Source organism: Pinus tabuliformis, chromosome J (genome assembly GCF_031772625.1).
Source record: "Pinus tabuliformis cultivar Carrire ecotype Pingquan chromosome J, CPIR1, whole genome shotgun sequence".
NCBI classification, from domain to species: Eukaryota; Viridiplantae; Streptophyta; class Pinopsida; order Pinales; family Pinaceae; genus Pinus; species Pinus tabuliformis.
In genome coordinates, this window is record NC_142295.1 from 1,640,045,798 (window position 1) to 1,640,071,473 (window position 25,676).

At 34.4% G+C, this 25,676-nt stretch overlaps 1 protein-coding gene across 2 annotated transcripts; it reads right to left on the bottom strand.

Moving 5' to 3' along the window:
• Positions 1–23,356: 23,356 nt before the first annotated feature.
• LOC149233813 (putative methyltransferase TCM_000336) lies at positions 23,357–25,052 on the bottom strand. 2 transcript variants are annotated; one of them, XM_089376818.1, is made up of 4 exons: positions 24,947–25,052; positions 24,691–24,888; positions 24,103–24,372; positions 23,357–24,018 (listed from the first exon to the last, which is right to left on the bottom strand). In XM_089376818.1, exons 1-4 carry the CDS (start codon positions 25,034–25,036, stop codon positions 23,638–23,640), a joined length of 939 nt encoding a protein of 312 aa, XP_089232944.1. In that variant the 5' UTR covers positions 25,037–25,052; the 3' UTR covers positions 23,357–23,637. The 2 variants fall into 2 exon arrangements, with proteins under 2 accessions (XP_089232944.1, XP_089232943.1); XM_089376817.1 differs by having other exon boundaries at positions 24,478–24,888.
• Between the last annotated feature and the right edge of the window lie 624 nt (positions 25,053–25,676).

Consider the following 25,676-nt stretch of genomic DNA (forward strand, 5'->3'; position numbering starts at 1 on the left):
CTAGATTCTTTAGATACATTATGCCCATGAGGCTCACCTCGTATCCATGAATCTCTGCATACATCTTCCATTACTAATCCACAAAATAGTAACACTAATTTTAATAATTTATATTTAATATAATATTTAATATAATCATTATTTATATTTAATATAATTTTAATTGATAAGATATTTGTATCTTAATAAATTATATAGTAAAATACTAGAAATTGTTAGAGTCATATAATTATTTCTGAATAATTAAAATAGAAATTAAATAAATTAAAATAAAATTCAAAAATAACTAATAAATAAATTGATTGTTATCCCTTAACATTCCTTTTTATTATTTTTTCTTTTTTGACCATTGGAAATTTACCATTGCATCTCTGAGATATTTATTAGTGGTTTATTGATCTTTCTCCTCATCTTGGTCCTCATGATGAACCTAGATAGAGGTTTGAAACGTGTTGACCCTTTATTTTCTATGTGATTTCTCCGGAAGATCTTAGATAGTAACACTAATTTTTGAAATATGTAACTCTTGAACTAATACATCATCCTCATCCCACCAATTGCTACCATTAGAGAAAATTTGAGGTCTAAAATGGGCCTCTAAGGAATATTATAAAATAATAGTGGAAATAATAATAAGATTATATTACCTCATCAATTTTTGGAGGGAAAAAAGAAAAAAACTATCTTTCAAACTCGTCGTTTTAACTTATATCCCTATGATTTTACTCAAATTTCTAGTAAGAGTGGTCGTTGCATGCATAATTTAATTTTTCATCGGAGGAGTACCCATATTGCATACTTTCGATGGACACTACTACACAAAAGATGTCAAATACAAGAAAAACAAATGTGATTGCAATCATGTTTTTTCATGTATTTCACATTTTTTCGTGTACAAGGGTCCATCGAAAGTATGTAATATGGGTATGCCTTCAAGGAAAAATTAAATTATTCATCCAACGAGTGCTCCCACTCGAAATTTTAGTAAAATCGTAGGGAGATAAGTTGAAATATAGTTGAAAATGTAGTCTTTTTTATTTTTTGTGTTTTTAACTTCTTACTCCAAAAATGGTGAATTATCTCCCATGGATGACATCATCATATTGAATCCTAATGATTCTTATCAAGTTGATTTTTGTTGTACAATTTTTTTTAAGGCTCATTTTTTACCTCAAAATTTCTCTAATGATATCAACGAAGATCAAAACTTGCGCTTTCCAAATTTGATGGTAATGGAAAATTTAGTGTTGCATGGTTCAATAAAGCAAAAGAATATTTCAAGATTCATGGTATTGACAATGAATATGAGAAAATGAAGGATGCATCCATGCAAATGGAAGGTGAAGCATGTACTTGGTATATTTGGTGGAAGAAAATGATACATGCTATTAGTTGGAGGAAATTCAGAAATGCTTTCTTTAAGAGGTTCTAAGGTGTCAAAGAAAAAGAGTTCTTCTCGGCACACACAAGGCTACAACAAAAAGGCGATGTGGATGAATATACTATAGAATGGGAAAACATGGCTACACGGGTACCTAGGTTATCATAAACATGCCTTATTCAATCATACAATGTTGGAATTAAACCACATCTCGAGGACAAACTTAAGCTCCATGACATCACCTCTATAGAAGAAGCAAGGAAAAAAGAGAAAGTCGTAGAAAAGAGTATCAAAAGAATACAAATGGCAGATGTTGAAAGAGTATATTTAAGATGAAGGTTTCCCCAAACTTCTAACAGGGAGAATACAAAGTATGTTCCACCACAACTACGTGAAGGAGGAAAAACTAATTTGGAAGTGCAAAGAATAAAACAGGGTAAGTGAAAACTTTGTGGTGAAAAATGGGATTCGAAATATAAATGTGTTAAAGAAAAAGAGAACAAGAACCTATATACATGTGAAGAAATCAATTACTCAGATAGTGAAGAATCGTATATAGAAGAAGTTGAAGATTCTCCACAATTATCCCCAAAATCAGACAACAAAAATGTTCCACAAGTATCATTATTAGCGATGACAGGAATATCCTATCCCCAGAATTTGGAGTTAAAAGGACATATCAAAAATAGAAATGTAATGGTTCTAATAGATATAGGGAGCACTCACAACTTTTTGGACTCAAAGTTTGCTAAAATCCTTAACATATTCACATATCCAATCTCTAATATGAAGGTAATGGCAGTAGATGGGAAGAAAATAAAATAGGTAGGGAAATGCCATAAAGCCATATTGTAGATTTACGACTACAATATAGAATCTTTGTTCTACACTGTACCACTACAAGGAGTGTATGTGGTCCTAGGTATTTAATGGCTACAAACCCTAGGCACTTACTCTTCCAACAATCAAAATAAATTTATAAAGTTTATATGGTATGGGAAAAAATACAAGTTAAAGTGTTTTCAAAATAAAATTGTATTATCCTACCAAATGATGAAGTTGATTCAAAAAGGAGCACAAGCGTATGTAGTGCAGTGTCATCAAATGGAAATTTTGGCTTCAAAATTGGTTAGCAAAGAACTACCTAAAGTTCAATAACTACCACTTGAAGTTCAAGAACTGATTCAAAAAAAAAGATAGGTGTTCCAAGACCTTCGTATGAAGATGCCTCTTGAAAGAGAAATCGAGCACATAATCGAACTCAAATCGGGGTCAAATATTTTCAACATCAAGCCATATAGATATCTACATCATCAAAAAACTGAAATCAAAATATTAGTCTAGGATATTTTGAAGTGTGGAATCATCGAAAAAGGTAGAAGCCCTTATGTTGCTCCGGTGGTTCTAGTCTGGAAGAAGGATGGATCATTTAGACTATGCATAGATTACCGAGTGTTGAATGAGATAGTGATTAAGTATTAGAGGAAATTTCAACCTAAAAGTGGAATCCTAAGGAAAAATAATAAAACACTAGTTAAAATAATAAAATAAGAGATGAATTTTGGAGGGAAAAAAAGAAAACAACTTTTTTGAATTGTATTTTTGGCTTACCTCCTATTAGTTTACTCAAATTTCAATTGTAGACACTCATTGGATGAAGAATTTAATTCCACATCCAATGGGTACCAATTATGCATACTTTTCAGGAGACCCACTATTGTAGCTCCAAGAGACGACCCCTGGGTTGATGAGAGATCCAGGCCTAGGACATCTTAAAGAGTGTTTGTAGGATTTGCTAAATTTGTCCACTTACACTCAACATTGAACACAATTTTAATAGAATTGATTCAAAATCTCTTTCAAGAGGGTAGATACAATTGATATCAGAGAAAACTCATAGAAGACTTAAATATCAAGGTTTGGTGGCTAGCTTACAGAAGCATATAGTTCATTGGTCATTGTAGAAAGTGTGAAAGAAGAATATGTAGAAGAGAAATCAAATACGCAGGGCTAAGCATAGAATCCTATGCATCAAAATTTGGTAAGAAATGAAGGAATGAACATTTGAATGATATTTCAAATTACATGGAGCACACATTAAGGATGTTATATCTCATTAGCCACAGGCATCTTAGATCAAATTTAGACATAGATGAATCCATGATTTCACAAAAACTATATCCAACAATTACTATTACATGTCATCTAAGAAGAAATCATATATAAATGGAACAAACACATAAGAGAATACATACTAAAACCTTATGCAAGAAGAATCACCAAAACTTATTAATATTTAGATAGATCACACATTTTCCATTTCTACATTAACAGTTCAAAAGCCTGTTTGAAAAAAAATTTGGAACCCCTAAAATTGTATCTTTTTTATAGGGTCCCAGGATGAGTACCCCTTAGAAAATATTCCTTCTTGATTTAAAAATGATTCATCAAATCAAAATGATATGAGTGTGCTACTTGCACCGCTGTACTCGAAAAACCCTAACTAACTTGAGTTCATTTCTTGAAATAAAATATTTACAGAAAACATAAAACATTAAGGTGTCATGATTGACATGTTCAGAAAATATCTTCATCTATGCTAGCGAGGTTCTCGAGGTAGAGTTGTTAGATCGATGATCTAGAGTTGAGGATGTTTGAAAATATAGTCACCTTTCTACCATAGTTCTAGGCTTGGTAGCGGAGAGTGAAAGAAGCTTTGACAGACGATCTTAAGACCTGTGAGCCTTTCATAATTTGGCTTGGAGAAAAACAAGGTATGCATTAGCCCTAGCAGTTGTAAATCTCTCCTTAAATAGTTCACCACTGACTTTCCCTTTAAGGAGGAGGTCTCCTCATGGGAGGAATTGACTTTACTCTTAGCCTTTACCAACATTTAACTATACTTCTCCCATGGGATTAATCCTCCTACGAGGTCCCAATAGTTGGGCATTCTTGTTCAAACCCTTTGCTCAAACTCTAAGTCAAAAGCAACTACATCCTTCAACACCTTCTCCGAAAATTCTTTAGCCTTAGCTCTATTAGCTTCCTTCTAGATCGGTTTGGAGTCCTTCATGATTTATGTCACCCTATTACCACATATATGTCCCTCAACTCATTGTGTGGTTTTTTATTGACATACTGAATGAATCTTTTAGTTATCTCAACATTCTTTTAATCCTCCTCCTTGGTAGATAAGATGAAGAATTCATAGTCCTTGATTGCAACTTTTTTCTCTGCCATTAGAGTCATATACTCCCATTTATTATTCATATTTGTTATCACTTCATCCTATAGTAGTTGCTTGGCCTAAAGTAGATACATGTTTCCTTTCAGTTTGTCTTTAATCTCATTAATTTCTTGATTTGCTGCCTATATATTTTTGTTGTTGATTGTGTCTTTTCAAACTCTTTAAACATGAAAACAACATTGATTTACCCCTTCACTAGACTCTTAAAACTTAAATAGTGGAGGACTTGTAAAAAATAAAGAGGTACTTTCCAATAATGGTGGGGGAAAAGTGGGAAAAGACCTTTGTTTTTGTATTGTAAAAGACAGTATATCACTCTTGAACATGACACTTCGTCACTTTTTGTGTCTAGGTTGGGAAATCCACTTGCCTCTAAGTTGACCATACCTCATTGAAAGTCTTTAGTTGGTCTAGGTATTATTTTTTGATTCAATTTCTACCAAGTCAAAATTTCTTGTTGCTGATATGTTCAAGAAATGTCCAACCTCAGTCAAATTACTTTTCCATCCATAGATTTCAATTGCGTCAACCATCCCTAAGTCAGTCCTGGATTACTCCAAACTTCTGTTCTTAAAAAACTTGACATGAGTTTCGTGTCGTAGGCCCACTTGCGATGTATTGTTTCTTATCAACTTCAGCTCACTATCTAGGAACTGGATCTAGAAACCTTCAGTACCTTAAAGCCTGCATGCCTAAATGGCAGGTTTCTCGCCTTCGATGACAGGTTCTCATCGTTGACCTTTGATCGAATGATTTTATGAGTGTTCGACATCATCACATCTATTCACACTTCATAGATTGTATTGGAAGTACCTTGAGGACCATTGTCATTATTGGTGGTTTCTTTCAGGCTTGTTGATGGTTCGCAGCATTGATCTGTAATCAAGTGGTTTCTACCATCTTTTACTTCAAGACATTCACTCGCATGGTTAGATTCATACTATGGATCGAGAGATGGAGATCAAGAACCAGGATATAATTTCATCCATCCAGGTTGCATGGATTTATTAAATATTCATGATTGTAAACATAGATCCATTGATGGTTGTGTTGAGACTATGTCATCTATTGAAACAAATATTTAGATGTACTTTCATACTGGTTCTTTGAGACATTTATGTTATGAGTATGGGAATCCCTACCTCATCGATGATTATATATTTCATTGTAACATTTGATTGGTTGTTTCAGGTTTCCGACTACAGTCTCTAACCCAAACCTTAGCATGATAAAGTGCTTGAGTCATCAAACATCTCTTCTTACTTTTCACTTTAGGGGTCAATTTGTTACGCGTCATTTTGTCACATTAGGAAAATGACCATCGGTTTGGATCTTTCACTATCCATTAATGTGTTCCAAAGCATCCAATTGCAAGGATAGAATCCAAACTATCCCAAAGAGAATGAAATTCCTAGATCCCAAGGCTCAAAAACGTATTTTTGGCTTCCTACGCAGTTCCCTAGTCAATTTCTATGCATACATAAAAGAGTCCATTAGAAGCTATGCATAAGTGTGCTCTATATTACACTATGGCCCACGCAGATAACTTAACGCATGTAAAAATAAAACGTAATTTCTAGAAGCGTTGTTAGTTGAATCTTTCCCAACTAACAAAATTCGAATGGATGCCTATTCAACCATGATCCATCTCATCGTGGAACTACTTCCCTCTCTTTGTGGAACCCCTATCCCACCATTTGTGTATCTCATCGCTTGGGAAATGGATCCCAAACTTCCCCCTCTTGGCCTATAAAACTTACACAAGCCTGAGGATTGAGGAGAACTATTGAAGGTAGGCTTATGCTGCAGAAATAAGGCTAGGAGGCTATTAATCCAAGGAGAGGGTCAGAGACTGTGAGAAGAGGCTTGTGACATCAAGGCTTTGATGTTGTAAGTTTGTTCTCCATTTTATTAATATAAAAGAAACTATTCTTTCCAAATTATGTCTTCTCCGATATCATTTGTGGGATTCCTTGATCACTCACATAGGTTATGATGGCTTATTTATTCAATTTATGATATATGTGGAGTTAATTAGTTCATTTATCTTTCATTCTATCTACTATATGCTTTGATCCTTTGTGTGTTTCTGTGCATGCAGATCTCCTTCAAGACATCATGGAGAAGTTGTGGGAAGCATTGGAATGATATCTAAAGAATAAAGGAGAAGTTAATAGTTGAAGTCATTGAAAGGGACTTCATCAAGAATTTCGATTAAATGATAAGTGACCTCTCTTATATTGTTTGTTTCAGTAAATTTTAAGCTAGGGAAAGGTTGCAGTTCCTTCTTGTTTTTTCTAGATTTCTCTAAGGTTGACGAGCCTCTAAATTAGACATAAATTAAGGTCCATTCCTCTAAATTAAATATAAATTAAGGCCTATGACCATCCTTCAACATATTAAACCTCTCTTTTTGCATTAGATAATGTATTTTTAACTTTAATATATTCATTAGGAAGGTTTATGAATAATTTCATATTTGTGCCTAATATGATTTATTTTTGTGGAATATTATGAGAATATTTGGCAGATTATGAAGATTTGGAGGAGGAGATAATTTAGGGACTTGCTCCCTACTACCAGAGGACCACTATTAAATAATAAATGAACAATATATTGTGGAACTCCAATGAATGAAAAAATATAGGAATGTGCTCCTTGCCATTTAATGTAGATTCCTAGTATTGGAAACCAGATCCACTAATCAATTGATTTTGGTGGGGAAAGCCTCTTCCATTCATCGGGAATGCTTCTTAATCATTTTTTATAAGTAGCAAGTCAAATTTTCCTCTAGGGATAGATTTTCATTAGTGCTCTTGTAGAGAGAACTTGTATTTCGGCAGCTCCATTGTATTTTCTTGCAAGGATGTAATTGTATCGATGGAAATAATGAAGATCGGTGTCATGTTCGGCTCTTGAATCTTTTTCTCCTCGATAGGTATTTGATTTTCCCTGGGCTTGGTCATCCCAGGAGCCTCAAATCCCTTTTGTATCATTTTCTTTCCTTCTTTTCACTTCTTATTCACATGCATATCTTTTTTTCATTTCTTTCTATTTCTACATTTAGTATTAATGATTTCTTGTTGTAGGATTGGGTTAAATGGTTGATGTAAGTTATTTTATAGGATCACAAGAATCATTTCATCCTTGGAAGATATTTGGAAGGTCATAGTATTCGTTGAGCTACTTGGATTAGCTTTCTTATTTCCAAATCTATATTTATGGAACTCCTTTGTGGCAAAGAACAATAAATTTCTACTATTTGTTAGAGCATGCTAACGAGTTTCAATTGAGTTGGTTCCACTTGCATTAGATAAAAAAAACATTATATTTCATAAAACAAATTATCCCATTTCATTTTCACTTGATTAGGTTAGTGATTTTATTGATTTACTAGCTCACTACTCGAATTTCTAGATTTTCGACTAGTAATTTTCTGCTATTTTTTAGTATGGGTTAACAGAGGTCTTTTTGAGTGATTCCACTTGGAATGGGGACCTAAGACATTCTAGTAAATAAAAAAACTTCCCATCAAATTTGGATTTGATTTACTTTGTCATTGAATGAATTATAATTTCATATAGTAAATATGTAACATCTTGTAGTAAAGCGGGGGATCATGTAGGAGAACTATTACATCCGGTAGGAAATCCTATAGCGGCCTGTTTTAAGCCCGAATTGAGAAAAATCATCATTGAATCTGGGATTAGGCCCCTACTTGACCTCCATGCCCTCAAGACCATTTTAACCCTCTTCCTCCACACCTGTATCCCCTGCCAAAGATCAAGCATTTGCATTTATAAAGCGAAAAGATTAAAAAAATGAGTTCTTTTATATTTACACATGCAAACAATAGTTAGTACTCTCTAGATCAGGTTTCATGCTTTGATTAGTTAAAACATCACATGTGAAAAATAGGGTTAAAATAGGGTTCTTTTGCAAGCAATGAGTTTTAATAAGTAGATAGATGATTTCATGTTACTTTACAAGCATTTTTTCAGTCTTTCATTCTTGCAATTAGGCAACATTTATTTTCTCTCATGATAGCAGAGGAAGGACACATTTTATGTTGCACATATAGTGTCGATACCTCTTAAGTTTTTACAAATCCCAGGTTGATAATTAAAGTCAATAGCCTTGGGAGTTGCAACATTCTTGTTGCTATAACGAGGCTCATCACTTTTTGGCACCGTTGTCAGGGAGGTGTCAAAGTATTCATTGTTTTCTTCCCTAGTTGATTCATTTCTTTTTACTTTGTGCAAAAAACAAAAAAAATGTTTTCATTACGCATATTTAATTTCAAAAGTAGAAAATTGCATTGCATTATAGTTTTCATTTAAGCATAAAAACAGAAAATATCCAACACTAACCCACCCCCGCATTTGATCACATGGTGCAATAAGAGCCACATCACCATTCACTTTTACAGGTAGAAGAAGAAGATGACAAAGAATGTAGAAGAGATGGATGGAGATGATGACAAAGAGGAAGATCCTCTCGGATTTATCATTCAAGATACCGATGGTAGTGTGCACATGAAGAACATCCCTCCATCTTTTCTTCCAAAATTTCATGGTCTAAGGTTAGAGGATCCGGAAACCTTTCTCTTTGAATTTGAAATTGTTTGTAGATCTCACGGTTACTTACTAAAAACTCAAAAATTGAGATTGTTTCTGGCAACATTGAAGGATAGAGCTCTTAAATGGTTCATGAGTTTAGGGACTAGTTTAATATGATCATGGAAGGATATGCAAAATATATTTCTAGAAAAATATACAGATCATGATCTTAAAGAAGAAATATTTAGAATGAATCAGAAGGAAGATGAGAGTCTAGAGGATCTAATATAGAGGCTCATGTATAATGCTAAGAGGGAAAAACTACATCATTTAGGATCCGACACACTAAAAACCCTCTTAATCAGAACAATTATGGATGAGTGAATTGATCTCCTTGATCTCATGAGTAGAGGTGATGTATACCAATTTTCATGAGTAGGTAAATCAACGTCAAGATTGGTAAGTCAAGATAAACATGGAAATTTGTTTGATGATTTTAAAGCAAAAAATATTATCAATCTAACCAAACAAGTAGAAATGTTAATATTCGTGTTGTCCATGTAGAATCATATGATGTTAAATGTTGCTCCTCATTACGAAGGTTGAAGGAAGTTCATGAGGAGGACAATGGAGCAAGTCAATTTCCAATGCAACTATGTTATGTAGCTTAAAGAGGACCATGGAAGCCTAGTCAACCTAGTATGATGCAAGAGCCTAATTCACAATTTCAAGGTTATGCATATCCACCTAGAAGTAATTGGAACACACTCATTCCTTGGCAACATTGGCCATCTCAACGCCAAAACCAATCTTGGCAACAAGGTTGGCAAGGAACTTATGGGAGCCATCCACAATATCCTTAGTATTTTCCTCAATATCCTCCATACCCAACTCCATGTTATCCATACCATTCATATCCACCACAACCACAATGCCAACCACATCCATCTCAAATATCCACTCCCATTCAATTACCTGTACCATCATTTCCAAACCCACACATTGAAGTAGCTCAACCCACTTACAATGCTGAGGTACAACACTTCCAAACATATCCTCTTGAGATCAATGGTATTCAAAATAGCTCAAGAAGGGTATTGCAAAAAAACAAATTATCTTGATATCATTGAAGCACCACATCCAGAAGAAGAAGATTTAAATGAGAAGACCAAAGAATCATGGGTTGCACTTTATGAAGAACAGACAACAAAATCAGAGATTGAGAAAGCTCCATCATTGTTACCATCAAATCCTCCATGTATTCAAGAGATCAATTAGCAAAAAGAGGAAGACTTGAAGGTCATGGTAGAAGAAGACATACAAGATGATCCAAATCAACAAGTGAACCAGAGGCATCACAACTATATTGAAATATGGTTCTAGACAACCATTAAGTTGCAGCAATACTCTCTTCCTCAATCGTGCTTGATATCATCAAAATCAAAGAATTTGTTCACTCAAATTCAGGTACATGTCAAAGCATACATTTCAAGCCTACACATCAGTTTCTTTGTCATCTTTATGTGCACATGGCTCCATTAGAAATATTATTATACTTCAAAGTGATTTTGTTTTTCAAGTAGGGTAGGGTTTAAAAAAAATGAAAAAAAAGAGAAAAAAAAATTATCAGGTGAAAACCTCCTTGGAGACGCCTCAGATTGGCGCATTGATTGAAAACCTCCATGATGCGGTTAATGGGTTGAAAAAAAGAAGAAGAGGAAAAAAGAAAATATCCTAGGTGAAAACCTCCTTTCAGGCTCCTAGGCAGAACTACTAGTTGAAAACGTCCTTAAGGTGGCTAGTAGACCTAGAAGAAAAAAAAAGGGAAAAAATAAAAAATCCTTGCTATATGCATCTCTTCGATGAATGTAGGTGCTCTCCAACATCTACAAGGAACAAAAACAAGTTGCCACCAAAGAAGGAAAACATAGGTGAAACCTAGTCAAAAGAAGTCAAATTTTGACTTTCTCCTCCTTTGTTCAAATGCTCCAACAAGGCCAAGGCCATGACAATCCATCACCCTCATCTATTTCCACCATCCACCTATAATTCTCAAGCTTTTCCCATTCACTTTGCTTGCTGCCCTAAAAAACTACAGGAAGCCTCTATTTTACTACAGGAAACAAAAATACATAGAGTAGAAATTTGTTTTTGCCATAACTTGAAACCCATGCATCCATTTGCCAAGATGTTTTAGGGGGAGATGAATATGGATGATGGTAACATGCTCAAGCAATTTCAACAAGTTCCAGTGTACAAGTTTTGAGAAATCGACCTCCATCACCTACAACCCATTTTGCATTTTCTCGACATTCATGCATCCATTTAAAAATATGTTTCATGGGGAGATGCATATAGATGATGGTAACCTGCTCAAGCAATTTTAGAAAATTCTAGTGCATGGTTTCCAAGAAATCAGCCTCCATCACCTTCAGCCATTTTAGTTTTTCACGAGATTTGTGCATCCATTGGCCAAATTTTGTTTTATGGGGAGGTGCATAATGATGATTGCAACATGCTTAGAAAGTTTCAGGCCAATCCATTCTACCGTTTGAGAGATATGGGAAAAACAAGTCTGCTACAAGAGGCTGCCCTGAATTCCTACAGGGGTTTCATGTAGTACTACAGGAAGTTCTGAAAATCTACATGAAAGGCAGTCTAATGTAAAAATTATGATGCAGGTTTGTTTTGGGATAGGAAAAAAGGACATTGACTTCACCACATATTAACCAACACCCATCATGACCATGTCACTCTATGGCCACACCTTCCACTCATTTTAATACCTATTTACCCTCCAACAGAGAGGACACAAACATTAAAAAAAAGGGCAGCTACAACAGACTATTTGGAAGTAACAACAAACTCCAAGCCTAACCTTCAACACCATGATTGGAAGAGGATAAGCATAACTATAGGCACAATGAAACTCCTCCAGAGCTCAGCAGCAACAGAGCACCTTCACATCAATAAGAAGATAACTCATCAGCAAAATAAGATCAACAAAAAAGAAAAAGGCAGTCAAGAAGATGTACCTAAGTCATGAGAAGCACAACAACATCAACTCAGCAGTAGCATGCATGTCTCTCCAACAACCAATCAGGTATGCAATATTATTGACCTCTTCTCTTGAGCATATTATAGTTAGAAATCTTTTCTCAATGCATGAGAGATGAAGTTTTATAAGCTAAGGATGGCTCAGCAGTCTCAACCATCTTCAACTAGTTAATTGCAACTCACTCCTTCACTCATGCAATGTTGAAAAGTCAAATTATGAAGGGTGATGATTTCAAGGAATAAGGACAGTAATTAAAAGAAGAAATTTTTGCAAATGCCAAGTCACCACAACACTCCAAGCCCTCCATCCACTTCATATTCACTCTCTATCCATCATTCATCCATCTCATTTCATAATTTCAAGAACAAACCCTAAACTTTGTCTCAGCCTGAAAATTTCTTGAAAAAGCAAAGATAGAATCCTCTCCATTTTCACAAACCTACATCATTTCTCATCACTCCCATATAGTTAGAATACTTTGAAGGAAGAAGGAATGCCTGCTAGAGGAAGGCATAATGATGCTACAAGAAGGAAGAAAGGAACAAATTGTGCAAAAAAATAAAAAAAAGGCAGTGCCTAAGAGAGACCTAATCAAAATAGAGATCTCCAAGGCCATTAGGCAATCATCTAGGCCACAAAAGAGAATAAGAATGCAACAAAAGGAAATAAGGCATTCACCATCAAAACAAAACTCAAACTGTAGTGATTAAAAAAGGATTTCCAAGAGGTCCCTAATCTCTTTCTAGATTGTCCAAGGCCTAAATGATGTTATAGAAATGGGAGAAAGGCATGGAAGTCAAGTTGAGAACCTACCCTTGGCTCAGACAATAATTTATGCTCAAAACGGGTTTCCAATAGTTTTAACAGGGTTTCTTGTAGGTTTCCTATAGTTTTGACAGGAATTACTACAGGATGTCCTAGTTCTCATCTAAAGACATTTTCAAGGTTTCATATGTTTCCAAATGGTGGAACAAGGTAGCAGAATGTTTATAAGGGTGTGGAAGACCTTCCGAAGCTAAAAAATATTCAAGAACCATCTTGAATAAGGGGAAGAAGGCAAACTAATCACCTCAAGAAAACGAGATTTTTCTTTCCACAAATATGTTTTTGGGCTTGTCCTTGCAGAACTTACAGCCAAGATTCTTAATGCACAAGAGAGAGGCCACTAGGGCCATGAATGAGGCACAATGAGGTCACTAATTTGCTCAGAGGATGAGCAACACTTTTAGCAGGGAGGTATGATGGGCCTCTAAACTAGGTATAAATTAAGGCCCATGCCTCTAAATTAAACATAAATTAAGGCCTATCACCATCCTTCAGCACATTAAACCTCTCTCTTTTGCATTAGATAATGTATTTTTAACTTTAATATATTCATTAGGAAGGTTTATGAATAATTTCATATTTGTGTCTAATATTATTTATTTTTGTGGAATATTATGAGAATACAATTGGGCAGATGGTGAAGATTTGGAGGAGGAGATAATTTAGGGACTTTCTCACTACTACAAGAGAATCAATATTAAATAATAAATCAACAAGATATTATGGAATTATGGCACATATTGTGGAACTCCAATGATTGAGAAAATATGGGAATGTTTTCCCTCCCATTTAGTGCAGACTCCTAGTATTGGGAACCAAATCCACTAATCAAGGGATTTTGGTGGGGAAAGCTTCCTCCATTCATGGGGAATGATTAATAATCATTTTGTATAAGTACCAAGTTGAATTTTCCTCTAGGGATAGATTTTCATTAGTGTTCTTGTGGAGAGAACTCGTATTGTTGTAGCTCCATTGTATTTTCTTGCCTACCTCTTACACCTTGAAGATTTTAGTATCAGTGTTGACTAAGGGGGGAGGATCAACCTTGGGATCCCGCTTGTAGAGTGGCATTGCGTGGTCAAACCATTTAGAAGTTGTAATACTATTTTCAGTTTGCATATTTCTTGGTGGGAGCTCCTTCCAAAATAATTTGGGATTATTTTTCCTAAGGAAAACTAGTTCTTCCCTACTTGAAACCATGAAATCAACCGTTTTCTTTCTTTTCCAACACCCAACTTCTTGATACCCATCTCTACCTCTTACACCGTGAAGATTTCAGTATCAGTGCTGACCAAGGGGGGAGGATCAACCTTGGGGTCCTGCTTGTAGAGTGGTATTGCATGGTCAAACCATTTAGAAGTTGTAATAATATTTTCAGTTTGCATATTTCTCGGTGGGAGCTCCTTCCAAAATAAATTGGGAATATTTTTCCTAAGGAAAATTAGTTCTTCCCTACTTAAAACCATGAAATCGACCTTTTTCGTTCTTAATGTCTTCTTGTAAGCTTTGAGCTTCATGTTATCCTTGTTTGAATCTTTCCACATTCTCCTTGCCTTTTTGCATTCTTCGTCAAACCAAGCATTAACTAGAAAGAAATTTGTTTCAGACTTTTTAATTTTTTCTCCTTTTCACTCTGCAAGTGCGCTTTGAATTAAATGTGTTAATTCATGACTATGAAGGCCATGAATTGGGTTTTTCTCCTTCTTGAAGAGCCTCTCTAGCATCATTTTGAAGGGATTACAATTTTCTAGAGTTAAAAAAGTTCTTCTCTTCAGGAGATTTTGTTGAACACACTGATTTTTTGACTCTAATTTCTCCTTTCCAGTCCAAGAGAAACTTAAATAAATTGTCTTGTGATATGATTTTAAGTCTCAAATATGATCTCCTATCAAAATTTCCTCCATTTTCTCATGCAAATCATGCAGGAAAATTACATAATCTACTGCACTTGCTCCATTGTAAGTATTGCAAGTGAAATTACCAAACTTTTCCCATCTAGTCAAGCCATTACAAATGAACAAATCGAAGGCCCCATATAGAGTAAGAAATTGTTCATCAAAGAGTTTGCATCCCTTGTCCTCTGAAATTTTTTCCCACTGATGATTACTCTCTTCTGTAAGTCAAATACATAGATTTCTTTCAGATTATTCACATAATCAGGATTTGATCAACATTTCGAACCAACTAATGTGGTCCAACCTCAAGACAAGGTGAAAAATCAATCGATCTTAAGGAATAGATAGTATCGATGCATCATTGCCCACAATTAGCTAATGAAAACTAGTTGTTAAATTAGTTAATAAGGTAAGTAGAATATTATTAATTACTAAGGTAGGTACAATATTATTAATTATTAAAGGTGGGGAGTTGTTTATTAAAGTAATAAAATATATTTGTTTAAATCTAGCCATTAGGAAAAAATAAAAATAAATTATTAGAAATAAATGTAAAATAATTAAAATATTATATGTTTATTTAGAAACTAGCTGTTAGGAATAATGTTAATTTTAATAATTAATTAAGGTGTTAAAGTAATATATATTTATTTAAAACTAGCTTTTATAAAATATCTTAATTAATATTTCAATGAATAAAGTCAATGAAATATTATATCGAAGTTTATAAATCTATTTATTTTAATGTTTTAGGTATTTATTTTAATGTTTTAATACCTAAAAAGATATTATCATATATATATATGATGATGATGACGATGATGCTGGTGGTGGTGGTGGTGGTTAACGTCCACTGAGACCAAACTTTGGTCTATCGGACCTAAAGAAACGAATTATTTAGTTTGATTTAAGATTTTATTCCTATGTTGAAAAAGCTTGGAGAGAAACCTCCGAGGCTCACTATAATTTTGACATCGTAAAAGGCTAGGAAGGTCAGTATTGCAACAAATATTATGAAACTAAGGTCTAATGTGGTTGTACACGGGGCGCTCTAAGAGGAAGTGATTCTCATCCTCGATGTTCATATTCTCACAAAGATGGCAGATCCTTTCCATCCATGGTGTTTTAGGAACTGCCCAACGATAAGTTTCACTATGCAGCTCAGGAGAGTTCATTCTAATCTTGGCTATATTAATTTTCTTCTTTAGGCTAGTTAAAATAGAGAGATACTTTTGATCTTCTAGGGTGGGGTTGAAGACATCCTTATAATATCTTAATTTTATTTTAGTTGCTAAATCTTTCTCACACCGCATTTTTTCTTTGAACTTAGAAGTAATAGTATTTTTAATATTATTAATGTTTTTCAATCAAACATTCTTGTCGATCTCCCAACGGTTTAACCAGGGCATGGTGTCTTTATACCAACCTCGTTTGAGCCTTAGGTGGTTTTGGCTGGAATTTAAAGCTGGCTTAGGAAGTCTATGGTCTCATACATTATTGAGTTTTTGCTTGTACAACAGAAGTCTAGTCATAGCTAGGCTCTCGATAGGGAAAGACCCACTTCTTTTAGCATAATAGGATAGGGTGTATTTCTTTTAATTTTTAGGTTATACGTTATAAAACGCTTCTTGATTTTCTCAACCTTTCTCTAGGATTCTCTAGAGATGCTGCAACCCCAAACCTCACATCCATATAAGATAATAGGAGTGACTAAAGTTTCAAAGAGGAAGTTATTTCTATCCCACATTATGATGTTTGTCGTTCTACAATTATTTTCAAGACCAAAATAAGCTTTCCAGCCCCCATTAATCATTTTCTCAATGCTATAGTTCCAGTTGAGCTTGTGATGAACATAAATTCCTAGGTACTTGTAAGAAGACGCTTCCTCCAAGTTGTTATTCTCATACATAAAATTAGCGTAAGTTTCCTTCTTGGATTTGATAATCATAACTTTTGTTTTGTCAGTGTTAAGAGTCATACGATGGTAGAGTAGAAATTCTTAAGAATTATAAGTTTCTTATCAAGGTCATATGGGCACCTTGCGAGAAGAACAATATCGTCAACATAGAGAAGAAGGATGATGACTATCGCAGTTAAGATTGTGCCAGCACAACCTGCTTCTTCTAAACAACCTTCTAGCTTGTCGATGTAAATTCCAAATAGGGTAGGGGAGAGGGGCAACCTTGTTTAACTCCGATATTACACTTAATATCTTTCGACCACATCTCATTACTATTTAAATTGGAAATTACATTCTCGTATAACCTTATAGCGGCAGCTCTCAACTCGAAAGGAACCTTTAGCTTTTCTAATCTATTCCATAGGTTTTTTCTAGGAACCATATCAAAAGCCTTTATAAAGTCCACAAAGCAACAAAGGAGATTGTATTTATCATTTCGGCATTCCTCCACAATGATCCTAAGCGTAACGAGGTGCTCTATTATTGAGTTTTGCCTTCTAAAATCTGCTTGGCCTTTAGCCTGCTTACCTTCACTTTCAAGCCATATGCTCAACTTATTTTCCAAAATAATACCATATAACTTGGCTAAGAGAGGGCTGATCATAATTGTATGATAATTAGATGGGTTATTTGTATCCCCACTTAAATAGGGATAATGAGGCTATGAGTCCATGATTTAGGGAACCGTTGCTTGACTGCTTGATTGAAAAGCTTGTGAATGTGGGGGATGAGGACAGGACCTCCAATTTTTAATATTTTTGCCTGGTAACCTTCAATGTCCTTAACGTTCCCATTTTCCAGGCGTTTAACCCCAAAATCAATGTCTTCTAATGAGAAAACGTTTTCTGTTGTGAGCAGGGTTTCAAAGTTATCCATGACATTTTGAGATTCATAAAGCTTTTTAAGATAGGAATTCCAGTTGTGTAAAGAAATTTTATTATTATATTTAGTTTTCCTGGTTAGAATCTACCTCTAGAATTTCTTAGGAGCTACATTAGAGAGGTGTAAGAGTTTCTCTTGTATTTACGAATATACTGTCTTTTTTTCCTTTTAGTTAGGGCTTTGTATATTTTTATCTTGCCAATTTTAAGAGATTCATCAACAACTTCCTTAATTTCTCTCCTCACACTTTTACAATCTTTGCCATACGATGGGTTGGTTTTTCTATTTCTTTTATTATTTGAAACTTCAATTGAGAACTTGTTAATAGAATATGAGAGGGTTGTAGTAAAATTATGAAAGGAGGCCTTCTATGTTGTCTATTCTAGATAAAGGAAGAAAATTAGTTTTTAATTCATTTAGAAAGAGATTGTTTTTATTTCTATCAAAGATTAAGTTCTTTTGGCTATAAGGATTATCTTGTATGAGATCTCTATGTATGACAAAATTGAGAGTTATAAGTAAAGGCCTATTATCAGAGTCAGGCTCGTGGTCGTTTAAGATGTTAAAATTTTTTATTTCGTTGTATAAAGGGAGATCAGAAATAACATAGTCTACCACGCTGCTACCAAGCTCATGGATGCAGGTTATCTGGATAGAATAGGGCCACTTCTTTAGACCGTTGCAAATTATGAGATCCTAAGCACTATAGAGCTTGACTAGCTCCAACCCAAAAGAATTTATCATCCAGATATACTATTACTAATTTACTAAGAAATTCTCTCAAAACTTCATTCATGAGCCTCATAAATGTAATAGGGGCATTCGACTATCCAAAAGGCATTACCATCCATTCATAAAATCCTTCATTGGTCTTAAAAGCAGTTTTCCACTCATCTCCCTCTCTAATTATGATTTGATGATAACCACTTTTTAAATCTAACTTTGTAAAATATATAGCTCCACTCAAACAATCCATCAAATATTCGATTCTAGGTAAAGGAAATATGTACTTGATTGTTATCTTATTGATTACTATTGAATCAGTGCACATTCCCCAACCTCCATCTTTCTTTGGGCTCAACACTATTGGCATTGCACAAGGACTCAAACTCTCTCTAAACATTCCCTTGTCTAACAGTTTCTGAACCTATTTTTTGATCTCTTCATTCTCTATGGGAGTCATCCTATAAGCTGCTTTATTAGGTAGATTTACTCCTGGAATTAAATCTATGTGATGACTGATTTTTCTAATGGGTGGTAACTCACCAGGCAAATCATCTACAATGATATCACAATAATTGTCCAACATCTCTTGAATTTCAATTGGTAAATCAGAAACTTTTGTGGAAGTAATTATTACCTTGGGTTTGAAAACCAATGCAAAACTTACCTCATCTTCTTTCATCTGCTACAAGTACTCCTTTCCACTCAGCAAAAGGGTCTTTGGATTAGGTTTCTTTGATGTATCCTCTTCCTCCATTGGTAGCAATGTATGACTGACACCATCTTTGCTAAATTTGTATGTGTTCTTCTTTCCATCATGCATAGATCCTTTGTCATATTGGCAAGGTCTACCCAACAATATGTGACACACATCCATAGGCATCACATCGCACATAATTTTGTCTTTGTATTTACCCAACTGCAACTCCACTTCCCATTGCTCATTCACTACCAACTGATATCCCTTTTGAAGCCATGGCAACTTGTAAGGTGTTGGATGTTTCTTTGTTTGCAATTTTAACTTCTCCACCACTTATGTGGAGACCAAATTATTTGTACTACCACTGTCTATTATCATCTGGCAACACTTCCCTTGAACCTTACACACAGTCTTGAACAAGGTTTTTCTCTTTGTTGGTCCAATAATTTTCTTAGCTGGCTTTAACAAAATTTTGTTGACTAACAAAGATTCCCCTTTCTCTGGTACATTCTCTTCTTCTATTACCTTTATTTTTTCCTCTTTAGTTTTTGCAACAATTTCATTCATTTGATTCATTCCTATATTTTCTAGGCACTCATAAGCTCTGTTTCCCATCTTGTTACATCTGTAACATCTGATTTCTCTTCCTCTACTTCTGCCTCCTCTTCCTTTGGAGAAACTCCCTCTACCACTCGCATCACCTCCTATGGGTGCATGTTGACTTGATCTATTGCTAGCTCCATCTCTAGGTGTTGTAGATCTTCCTCTAACACCTTAACTTCCCCTTCCTCGAAAAGTACCTCTATTTCTAGCAGACTGCTTCCTCATGAGTTTTTCTTCAGCCTTCAATACCATCTCATAAGCCGCTTCTACTATTTTAGGAGACAACACACTTATCTAATCTTGAATGTCAATTCTAAGACCATTCACATATCTTACAACCTTCTCATCTGTATCTTGACTTTGTCCAGCTCTTATGCTCACTTTGTAAAATTCCTTTGTGTATTCTTTCACTGTCAACGACCTCTGTCTAAGATTCCGCATCTATCTAAATAATGTTTGTTCATAATCACTTGGAAAAAACTTACCCTTCAACTTTTTCATTATCCGGTTACAATTCTTAATTGGTTTCTTACCAAGTCTCCTTATTTCCGCCTGCACTCCATCCCACCAAAGTGCTACATGTCCTCTCAATTTTGTGAAAGCAAATTTCACTCTCTTCCCTTCTTCTGTTTTTTCATAATCAAAGAATTTATCCATGTCATTAATCCAATCTATTAATTCCTTTGGGTTTAAACCTCCTGTATAAACTGAAACCTCAAGTCTGGGTCTAGATGTGGATCTCAACATTGACTTAAAGAATCTCATTTCAGGAGTGACTTCTAGAAGTTCTTCTTCTTCTGCAACTTCAGCTTTAGGTTCACTAACATCTCCATCATTTGCATCTCTTCCCATTTCCATTGCTTCTAATCTAGCTTGCATCTGTTGCATAGCTTCCAACACTTCAACATTTGCAACTGGTCGTCCTCTTCTACCACGTCCTCTTGCAACTCTGAAAGCCATGTTGGATTTCTTTTTCTGATCAGTGTTAATACGCTGCTCTGATACCACAAATGGTGGTCTAGGTGCAAGTGTAATGGATAATCGTTCAAATCCAGAAACGATTTCTGCCAGTTCAGGTGGAACTACTTCTTGGATTTCCTTTGGATTATTAGTCATCTACCTACAAAGTTGTCTATTCTGCTAAATTAGCAGAACTGCTTAATTTTACCGCAATATGACAACCTTTCAAGTTACACAAAACCAAAAGGAATTCAATCTTTTGGTTAATTCCTTATCACGTCCATTTTTTCCCAAACGTTATCGCGTTAACTCTCCACCATTGATCTTACCTTTCAATCTGATGGTTGTTGGTTTAACTGATTAACAAAACTAATCGACGATCCTCCACCGTTAATTAAAGCGCACTTGATCCAACGGTTAACAACGATACCGGATGGAGATCTTGCGCAAAGTTTATCCACCCGATAAAGTGGTTTTTCCTCTCTACCCAAGTACTACGTGTCGGTTGATTAATGGAATCTCTTAGAATTCCAAAAGACAACTTACCACTTTTTCTCCATCTGATAAACAACTACACTGATAAAACTTCTTTTCTACCTTGACTAACGCACGAGCTCATTGGCGCGCGATGATCGTTAGATCTATTGGATTTATAGAGTGGATTGTTCTAGGCTCCCTTGGTTAACACGATTTTGTCAGGTTTCTCTTCTCTGTTATGTTGATCTTAACACCTTCGCTACATTTAACTTGTCTCCAATCATATTCTCCGATGTTTTTAGGACATAACCAAATTATTTCAAAACATGGAAAACACAAGATTGTGGGATACAATACAGGTTTTGCATACTCTAATTCAAGAATCAAATTGTAAATCAATATAACTCAGAGATATTCCTAAGGAATACAACGCCTCCGAGATTGACCAATTATACACAAATACACAGAGATATTATTTTTGTAATTTAATCTTATACGGCCTAATCAAGCCAAATCAGTCAAAATCCTTTTACATTCATTCAGAACTTACATAAATACCATTTCATTCTAACATGCATTGAATCTGCCTAATCTTAGAAAATATCTAATCTGGTTGATATTCTCCTTGAGAATCTCAACTGAATCTAAACAGCTTGAATTAATTATAAAATCACTCAACCCCTAAATCCTAGCTCAAATCCTATCTAGAAAACTTTGTAAATTGAGAGCTAAAGGATCCCACTCCTTTGCTTGTAATTTTTTTTTTGTATTTTTGGAATAAATTCGAAGCCTTTGTCTTCACGCCTCATGCTCCTGCATCAATCCCCATCTTTTTTATTTTCTACACTAGCAATTATGAGATTCAAAAATCATTTATTATGCTCATCTTCCAACTCAATTATCTTAATTATTTCCTCTTGATGGATTCGATATCTCTTTTATTCTCCATGCTACTCAAAATTAATATGTTTTTTAGTTTTTCTTTTACCTCTTTAATTTCATATTTCAAGCTGTAAATTTCTTCAATGGTTAATTGTTTATCCTTATATTTTAATCTTTAATTTTTATCTTTATATTTTAATCTTTAATTTCAATTCTAATAGTTCAAATTTGTTATCAATCATTTTATTTAATTCTATTTTATATTCCACTTTTCTTTTTTCTCTTTCATTTTAATGAATTTATATTATTCTAAATACTATCTAAAATGAAGGTTGATATATATTATAAGATTTATAATTAAAAGAAAAAATAAATAAATAAAAACAAAAACAAAACTTGTACACATAAATTATGAAAAATAAAGAAACCAGTAATAAAATATCTCATTTTTAATTTTAAAATAAAAGATTTGATTAAACACAGTTAAATTATAGTTTTAAATTTAAAAAAATTATTGTAAAAATAATTGTATTATTATGTAATTTAAATATTTTTAAACGGATAATAAAACTAACTAGAATGTAAATGAGTATAAAAAAGTATTTTGGAACAAACTAGTGAACTTTATTTTTGTTTGAAGTTTTAAAGATTTAAAACAAGGAAAATGTAATGAATATTATATGCAGTTATTAGAAGTTTTCTTCAATAATTTTTAAAGAAACATGTAACTATCCCTGTCAAATTGTGTAGAATTTTGAGTCAAAATGACCGCATATAATGTAGAAAGAGACTTGATGAGAAATGCATAGTTTTTAGTATTTTATTTTAAATGCATGAGCATCGAAAATAAATATATAAACTTTTTAAACTATTTTAATATTTTTATTTTTTATAATATCTCTTTAAGATTAACCATACCATACTTTTATGTTAGAGTGTCAACAATGCAATGTAGTTAGTCCTTAAAGGTTTTATGACAAAGTCGGTTATGTTTATTTCATTTCTTTTAAATTTAATTTTGTTGAAAATGAATAAAGATTTGGTTAAAATTGGGTAATGTTGAAACTTGATAAATATTCTCTTAACTATAAATTTGATTCATATTTTTGAAAAAATACATTCTAAAGAGTAAAAATAATAATTTAATCATAAATTATATGATCACATTCCCATTTAAAAAAATATAATGTTATAGTACTTAACAAGCACAAAATACCATCAATAATTAACTAACGTTATAATAATTAACCACTGCCCTATACTATTTGCCAGAAAAGCCTATTTGGACATGGTTTTGTTGCCAATATTTACCGTACCAAAAAGCGAAAGAGTCAAAATTTGCTCTAACTATGAAGTTGTATCCCTTCCATAAAATACTGCTGTAAATTTGCCAAAAAAGCCATGATGAACTCTAACTACCTTGCGGGTGTCAATTAGACATTAATGCAGTCTGACTTTATTTGTAACACCAACTATTTAGAGCTTTCATTTGCGTTCGAGGACTATGACCAGATGTCCTCCCTTCTTTGCATATTCCATGCGCTCGCTCAGTCTCTCTCCCATTGTTTCTCCGAATCTCTCGAACAACGCATCCATTATTTCTTCTCCGAAGTGGTGTTTTATCAGGCTTTCAGTCACTGCTCTCAATTGCTTTGCAAGTTTTCTTCCATACGCATCCTTTAGAGAGGCTGAGCTCCCTGTCATCGCTTCAATGTCCTCCTCGCTAAATCTCTCTGATTTTCTTAACACCTCCAATCTTAGTATTTCAAATGAACCCTCTCTTGTTACTTCGCTGCTCACTTCCTCTGGGCATGGAGCATACAAGGGGATGTTGAACGAGTCAACTTTCTCCTGCTCGATCACCCCCTGCACAAATATTAAACTTATTATTAGCCATTTCAATTCAAGATCAAACGCATTCAAACTGCAAAATCAATAATATAAAAATACCTGAGACACCAAATCATTCAAACTGCTTCCTAATGTCTCCCAGGGGAAAGCAATGAAACCGTGATCGCTTGGATCGCGAGATGTTCGGCCCGCTAACACCAAAAATATGCGGCCCCCACGAACCAACTCCTCTGCTCGGGCTCTAAGAAACGCGTTAAAATCCCTCTGATATTGACGAAAATAAGCTTCTCCAACAGCTCGAGACCCTTCGCAGAAGATTTTTCCCTTGTTCCATGCCACTGAATTTTTCTCCAAAATCTCAGGAGGAACCTGATCATGATCATAAGAAGACATCAAGATCTTATACCACAAGACTGAGTTTGAATTTAAATGAGAAATTATTATTGCAATTTGGATATTTGTGTAAAAACATACTTGAGACAACCAGTGAAGACTGTATGATGAATGAACGAAATGGAGAGTCTTGTCTGGAAAAAGCCTGCCGTAGAACGAACCCGGTATCCCTGCTGCGAAATACCATCTATCTACCACACCCTCTTCATTCTGGTGATCAGTATTTATAGAAAAAGGAGGCAAAATTCTAAAGAGTGAATTGAAATCCGAAGCAGGAAGATCGTTAAAGAATACTTGGCACTGCGGAACAGTTATGCCCGCAGATAGACATTTGGCTTTGAGGGTCTTTGTTATATTTTCAACGGCGAAGAGAGCATTGGGTCCAGAAGAACAACCAAGGTCTGCAATGCAAAATGTCTTGCATTCCACCGTTAACTTCATTGGTAAAATGGCTTCTTCCAACATAGGCTGTACAATTTGTAATACGTTCTTCTGCATTGCCAGACAGAGATGAAAAAGAGAAAATGATCCATCGATCGAAATTCAAAACCTGGACGAGAGTGGAATTTTGAGCATAGCTGGATTCTCCAAGCCCAGAGTTCATATGAAAATCTTTCTCCATCTTCATGTCGATCCCCATTCTCGTTGCAGTCACAGTTAAAGTTGAGGCCGTCAGATGCGATTTTAAAGCAACCACGGGTGGCTGGATTTCGGGCTTCTAGATGAGTGCCGAGTATTGGCTGAACGGAAAGTTCATCATTTTCAAAATTATTGCCCACGCAAATTAGAGTTGGTAGATCTATACCCACGTGGGTTACCGTGACACCTTTGAAATTTGATATTTATCTCAACTTTCAAGCCGCAGAGGTGGACTTTGAAGTTTGAACCCCATATTCCAAATCTCTTCTATGAATGAGATATTGTCTTATATAAATGAGATATTGACGATTGGGCGTAGTGTAAATATTATATGTATGGATGCTTTTAAGTTCGAATTTGGTGAAATAAAGTATTTAATATTTTGAAAAATTTGCAACACGTGGTTTACGACTTAAATCTGTAATTTTAATAATTTTTTATCAAATTCTAAATAAATAAATAAAATTACCTAAAACACTTAGGAAATTGTCACTCATCTAAGCATATACACATATAATAATACAAAAAATTTAATTATCCTATTTCCTAAACTACTAGAATTTCTATTTGGTATATAGGCATAATCATTCCATAGTGATCTGTTACACATAATTAAAGTAATTGAAACTTTATTATGGATA